Source organism: Quercus suber, unplaced genomic scaffold (assembly GCF_002906115.3).
Source record: "Quercus suber isolate HL8 unplaced genomic scaffold, Cork oak 2.0 scaffold_170, whole genome shotgun sequence".
NCBI lineage: Eukaryota > Viridiplantae > Streptophyta > Magnoliopsida > Fagales > Fagaceae > Quercus > Quercus suber.
In genome coordinates this window covers 190,207-197,197 of record NW_027069630.1, presented here as the reverse complement: position 1 = coordinate 197,197, position 6,991 = coordinate 190,207, and the positions used below count along the sequence as shown (strand labels likewise).

At 38.5% G+C, this 6,991-nt stretch overlaps 1 protein-coding gene across 1 annotated transcript; it reads right to left on the bottom strand.

The window, feature by feature from the left end:
* Window positions 1-1,178: 1,178 nt before the first annotated feature.
* LOC111988829 (leucine-rich repeat extensin-like protein 4) lies at window positions 1,179-4,413 on the bottom strand. Its single transcript, XM_024020637.2, has one exon. The coding sequence runs from the start codon at window positions 4,085-4,087 to the stop codon at window positions 1,802-1,804; it is 2,286 nt and encodes a 761-aa protein (XP_023876405.2). The 5' UTR covers window positions 4,088-4,413; the 3' UTR covers window positions 1,179-1,801.
* Between the last annotated feature and the right edge of the window lie 2,578 nt (window positions 4,414-6,991).

Sequence of the window (6,991 nt, the reverse complement as noted above, 5' to 3'; positions counted from 1 at the left end):
AACTGTCCCCCTGTCCCCTTTAAAAAGGTCATCACGAACCGAGGTTATTATATTTGAAACTAATGTTGGGTAATTAAGATAATGGATTCCAATTACTTAAATTGAGTAAAGTTTTTTTTGTCATTGAATAAGGTATTTACATGCAAAAAATTAGAAATTTATTGATAATTAACTTGATGGTGAAGAGCAATCAAGATGGCTCCGATGTCATAAATAAATCCTATTTAATTTTTTTTTTTTTAAATAAAAATCTGAAAAGGTAATGATCTAAAAAGGGCCTATTGGAGGGGTATACCAAACCCAAAGAGCTTTTCTATAGGAAAAGCACAAGAGTAATGATAACAGTCAACAACAACAATGGAGGGATGTCAATGGTGCATCTGAGGGGTAAAAGAATAAGGCAAAAAGAGAGAGATTCTTGAGGAGAACAATGTGAAAAGAGTGTTTTTTTCCCAGCCTGCTTAGAAACTTTTTGAGCAGCGTAATCAGATGAACATTCCAAATTCCAATGGGAAAGTGTTAGCGTGAAGTGAGAACAGGTTTGAATTCAAAATTTCAAACTAGTATTAGTGGTTGCACATGCTACTTATCCCAACCTTATTAATTTAATGAGAAATCTAAGCTAAGGAATTTGATGTAGCACCAATCAAGGAATTTCAGGTCCCACAGAAATCTTAGTTGGGACCAGCAAAATTGATCGAAATTTCAGTACTCTTTTTTTTTTTTTTTTTTTTTGGGAGGGGCTGAAAATCTCTGACACATGAAAACAACAGCATGGTAGGGCTAAAGCCTAATCACCCCCTCATATCAGATATTGCACACAAATTTATAGTCACAAAATCATACTCTCAATTAATACTGAACTTTTCCTCCATAACTGGAAATTGGTTGTTTCACAATGTCAAACATCATGAAAACTTCAATGCTGCACGTGGTTCTTTCTAATATAGAGGATGGGTCGAACCCCATTCTCTAAAAGCCTCAGTTTTGATGCAGTAATAATATGATGAGGCAAAAGGGCCATCAAAGACAGCTTAGAAATCTTAAGAGAAACGAAGTTAATTTGGCACATTTCTAGCCATTATATATCCAATCAAAAACATGGATTCACAAATAAAACATACATCTTTATCAAAATCTAACACCAGAGAATTATATCAATCATATGACGCAATGGGGAGAGAAAGGAATGATCTGCTGAATTCTGAAAATCAAATAGTACAAGTAAAAATGTTCATGATTATACTATAAAATCAGATAAAAGAAAAAGAAACAAAAGTATGATATAAAAAGAGAGAGACAATAACAATGAAACCCCCAACGAACTAGTAATAGCTACAGAGAGAACTGCTGCCTTTGTAGCCCTGAATTATGGTCTCCAATTCATCCCTATACATACAACTTACTCTGCAACCTACTCTTTCTCTGCCAAATTTTATTTCACAACTCAAATATCCATAACAATTAAAACAAATACGGAGAGACTTTTATCCTCTTACCTCTCTCTCACTGTTTATCTTTCTCCTCTTCTCTGCTTCTTCTTTAACAAATATAATACTATAATGCCCACATTGCTGGAGATGATGATTGCTAGAGTTGAACTGAGACCCCTTTTACATTCTCTAATTTATCCTCCCTATGAGCGACGAGAATTGCCCATAGAGAAAGAAAAATGGGTGGAGATAGAGCACAGGAAGAGGAAAAAGAAGCAATGGCCGCAAATATAAATTGTGATATTTTAATAATTTTTGGGTTTGTTTGTGGTTGAGGAAAGGTTAGAGGAAGAAATTTCTCAAAAGAATCAATAAAAGGGTGGTGGTGGAGGAGATGCGTATGAAACTCCGAAGATTGGTGGCAATGGCCCCTCGTATACTGGAGTCGGAGGCGGTGGGCTTTCATAAACAATTGGTGGTGGCGGTGATGAAGCAGGTGGAGGATGTTCACATGGTACTGGAGCCGGTGGCGGTGGTGGTGAACTGTAGTGAATTTCGGGTGGTGGTGGAGAATGGTGAACTGGTGTTGGTGGTGGGGGAGAGCTATAGTAAACTTGGGGTGGTGGTGGAGGGGAATTGTAGTGAACTGGTGGAGGTGGTGGCAAGTTGTGAACTGGTGGAGGAGGTGGTGGCGAATGCTCTTCACATGGTGGTGGTGGTGAAGGTGGTGGGGGTGGTTCTATACAAGGAGGTGGAGGAGGTGGTGGTGGTTCTATACAAGGAGGTGGGGATGGTGGAGGTGGTGAATGGACTGGGGGAGGTGGAGAATATACAGGCGTTGGAGGTGGTGGCGGTGATAAATAGGGATAAATTGGTGGTGGGGGAGAATGTGGAGGAGGGGGCGGTGAGTGAGGCGGTGGAGGTGGCGAATGTTGAGGTGGCGGTGGTGAGTGTTGCGGTGGAGGTGGTGAATTATAGTAGTATGGTATTGGTGGGGGTGGGGAGAACAGAGGTGGCGGCGGGGGTGGTGAATTTGGTGGTGGAGGCGGTGGTGAGCGGACACAATATGGAATAGGCGGTGGCGGTGAGGGAGGTGGAGGAGATGGTGGAGGTGGTGATGGAGAAGGTGGTGGGGGTGATGGTGGAGGTGGAGAAGGAGGTGGTGGTGATGGTGGAGGTGGCGGTGGAGAGTAAACTGGAGGTGGTGGAGGAGGTGGTGAAGGTGGAGGAGGAGGGGGTGGTGGAGGTGGCAAATAAACTGGTGGTGGCGGCGAAGGTGGAGGTGGTGAATAAACTGGAGGTGGAGGCGAAGGTGGAGGTGGTGATGGTGGTGGTGGTGTAAGTGGCTTGATAACAGGTGAAGGTGGCGGAGGTGAGAGAACAGGTGGAGGAGGTGAAAGAAGAGGTGGCGAAGGCGGAGGAGGTGGAGGCAAAGCAGGAACGAAAGGTTTGCATCTAAATGAATTACAATCCACAGGGCGAGACAAGAACGACTTACATCTTTGAGCGGCCCTCTGTTCCGGTCTGTTTGGCAAACAGTTCCTCCTGTCACTGAAATCCGGTAGAGACAAACAAACCGGCGGCTCACCCGTGAAGAAGTTATACGAGAAGGTAAAGTTCTGCAGATTCTTCAATTTACATATACTAGCTGGGATGGTCCCAGATAGCAAGTTGTGCGCCACGTCTAGCTGTTCAATACTCACTAGGTTACCGAATGAGTCAGGCAATGGACCCAACAGCTCGTTAAAGCTCACATCAAGCACCGTTAAATTCTTCAGCATCCCAATCTCCGAAGGTATGCAAGATCTTAGCCCATTGTTCATCAAGATAATCTCGTTGAGGTTAGACATGTTTCCTATGCTGGATGGGACACACCCATGGAACTTGTTGTTGGCTACGACAATGACCGACACTGGTGAGTTGCCAAAGTTGTCTGGTAGATCGAACCTGAACCTGTTGTGGTTGATGAAGATTGCGTCCAGTGGCTTGTCGAACAGTTCCTTGGGCACCGTACCTTCGAATTCGTTGAATCTCAGATCCAAGAATTTGAGCTGAGGGAGCTTCAACACCACTTTTGGGAACTTGCCAGCGAAGCGGTTGTTACTGAGATCCAATTCGAACAAAAGTATCAGATCCTTGAACTTGTGTGGCACAGTACCACAAAACCTGTTTGAGTTTATGTGGAACAATGCAAGATCAACGAGTAAACCAAGCTCCTCTGGCAAGTACCCAGCAATGTCGCCGTGGTTAAGATCAATGCCCGCAACGGTTCGGATCTTGGGGTTGTCTAGTGCTGTAGCACAGAAAACCCCAGTGTAGTTACAGACATTAGATCCAACCCAGTTCCCAGTGAGATTCTGAGGGTCAGAGAGAATAGCTTGCTTCCAAGCTTGTAATGCTATGTAAGCATTTTTTATTCTTGGGTTCTCAAAAACCAGAGATGGGTCTACACTCACATTCTCACCTCTGTCACCAAACTCATCTCTGTAGTAGAGAAGCTGACGTTGCCTGATGTACAAGGCCTCAGTGTCGGTGAGGCCTCCATGGTGAGTGATAACGGCTTGTTCAGCGGCACAGAGTGAGACTGTGCCTAGAAAGAAGACAATGAGGAGTGAGAGATCAAAGTAGAGGTTTAAGTGGGTCTTCTTCTTCATCTCACATGAGACATCTGAGTTCCCAAATGCCACTTTTTCTTTCCTTTTTTTGCTCTCTCTCTCTATGATATTTCACTCTCTTTTCTCAGTTATAGGAAGGGAATGCAAATGGAGTTTTTGGGGCGGCCTTCAAAAAAATGGTCACTTTGAGATCTGTGAGAGAGAGAGAGAGAGAGAGAGAGAGAGAATGAATTTGAAGGAATAAAGAGTTGGGAGTTTGGCTATGGAGTAATTGGTGTTGTGTTGAGAAGAGAGAGAAAGGAGTGGAGAGAGCAAGAAGGGTTTTTTTTTTTTTTCTAGGGATGTTGGAGATGTGTTGTGATTGAAATAATGCATCACAAGACAGCTAAATCACAGCTCAAATCCCACCAGTTTCTCTCTCCCCTTTTTTCCACTTTATTTTTTTTATTTTTCTTGCATTCTCATTACCTACTTTTTTGTTATTTTTCTCTCTCATAGGAATAGGAAAGCTGACTTTATTCTTTTGAATCCCATTCCCCTACAACTTCCACAAGCCAAAGCTTGGAATAAGACTTTAATAGATATTTTACCAAATCAAAAATTAATTAATTTTAATCATTGTTTATCAGCTTTTAAAAGTTAGAAGTTGTTATAATGCAAAGTTGTTAAATACAGTAGTCGGTGGTGCCGAACTCCGGCTTAAAGTTGACTGACAAAAAATAGGTCGGGCAGGTAGCCGGTAATTGGTTGATCTCACGAGAATTTTATGAAAAGTACACGAGATTTTGAGTTTTTTGTTGTGAATGTGAAGGAGAGAAGGGTAGGGAGACCTGAAAAAAAGAAAAAAAAAAGGATTTAATTACTACTTTTAAAGCTTAGGAGTGAAGGAGTTTTGTTTGTTTTTGTGTGCATTGTCAAATCAGATGACTATTGGAGTAAATGAACTGCCAGTAACGTTTTCCGAAATTACCGGATTGTCCTTTGGACCCTAAAATTCCTACTACTAAATTCTAAGGTCCACTTTTTTCATTTTAATAACGAACGGTTCACATAACTATGGTCTAAACTCGAGCGTGAACTCGTGAGCGGGGTAGCCACCAAAAAAAAAAAAAAAAAGGAAAAAAAACTTATGAGCGTGTAATTAATGGTGAGGAAAATCAATGTGGGTTCCTTTGATTAGTTTCACTCGATAATCATTAGCTTTTGGGCCAAAGATTAATAGCATAATTTTTAATATCAACTTGGACTTTATTTAAGTCTCGTTTACTTCATTCTATTCAATAATTTTTTATAAAAATAAATTTTGACAAATTTATTATTAGATTATATTTTTTTATATTTTTTATATTTGTAAAAATTTTAAAAAATAAAGATTAATGGCTATGTTATTAATAAATGTGTTAAATTGAATTTTTGTAGTTTAAAATTATGCAGAAAATATAAGCATATAGATCATATAATAAATAATATTTGATTGACACCAAATTTGACATGTATATTAAAAGCTTAAAAGACGTGTAATTTAATAGTTAGATTTTTAAAATATGTATTAATATTTTTTTTAGGAAGATTGTAGCTTTAGGCTGCAACTAATTTTGTAGATAAATTTTGTTCAATAATTTATTTAGTTTTTTTTATTAAAAATATGTTAAAATTTGAAAAAAAAAAAGGATTTTAAAAAACTGTACACCAAAACTAAAAGTTGAACTTATAAGTAATCATAAGTATTAACACCTTATTACTAGCACTAATTGATGTGCAGTCTTGAACAAGCCTCACCAAAATTTATGGTTATTGGATTATTTGCTAAGTTTAAGTATTAACACCGTATTACTAGCACTAATTGATGCGCAGTATTGAACAAGCCGCACCAAACTTTATGATTATTGGCTTATTTGCTAAGTTTATTTAATTCATCTAATTCTCTTGAGGGCTTTCATTCGATTTGCACACTTGTAAGCATGCATGTATGACACCGTGTCTTTGAATTTTGAAATGTCTTACTAAAATTCTAGATTGAGTTAAAATCTTACAAAGATGATGAACCCATAAGATTCAACTAGACCACAAGCCACCGTTACTAGTCTGTCCTTTCTCATGAATGTAGTGTTTGTTTGACCAATTGCACCTTTATTTTTATTTTTGGGTCAAATTTTAGAGTAGACCTCACTCGGTTAGCTTGTTATGAAAGAGTCCAAAATAATATTTCTAGAATAAGAGTGTAAAGGACGGCTACTATAACATTTCTTTTCCATTGATTTGTTTTGTTAAGGGTGGGGGCATAAGAAATGGAATTAATAATGAGAATTAAGTGAGATAATTTCAACCACTATTTTTATATTTTGCGTAAAGCATTTGACCAAAGAGTTTCTTATTATTTTTCTCTTTGTTGGTACGTGGCACTGTCTTCTATCAAAGACATTGTCAATACATGCAAGTGGTTATCACGTCGTTTATGTTTTGTAATTGTTGAAACGAGTTGTTTTTCATTTGGCTTTCCTTGTTAGATTGCGTAATCAAGCGAGTTCAATATCGGGGGAGTGGCATTCACATTTTCACACCATAAACTCAAACTCAACACTCTTCACCCAAAAAAAAAAAAAATATCGATGGAGTGACCATATTAACGATTTGTTAAAAATATATAGTAAAATACATCTTGTTGAAATCTTCTTCTTTTTTTGTTAAATTTTATTTTATGAATTATTTTGCTGTGTCAATTACACCACACACTAAGCAATCACAATTTTCAGTCAATCTTTTTAAAGGAGGAAAAAAAAATCCAACTAGCATTGCTTGTTTCTATTCACTATTAATTTCAGTGCTTTGTATTAGACAATAGACAGACTGTCGTATATTGCAAATATCAACCCACTTAACATCTCGGCATGTAAAATTGTAATCAACAATATCGACAAGACATAAAAATATAAAACTATATGC

What these genes read in the sequence shown, in the direction of transcription:
- LOC111988829 (XM_024020637.2), bottom strand. Translation starts at nt 4,087, where the DNA reads ATGAAGAAGAAGACCCACTTAAACCTCTACTTTGATCTCTCACTCCTC.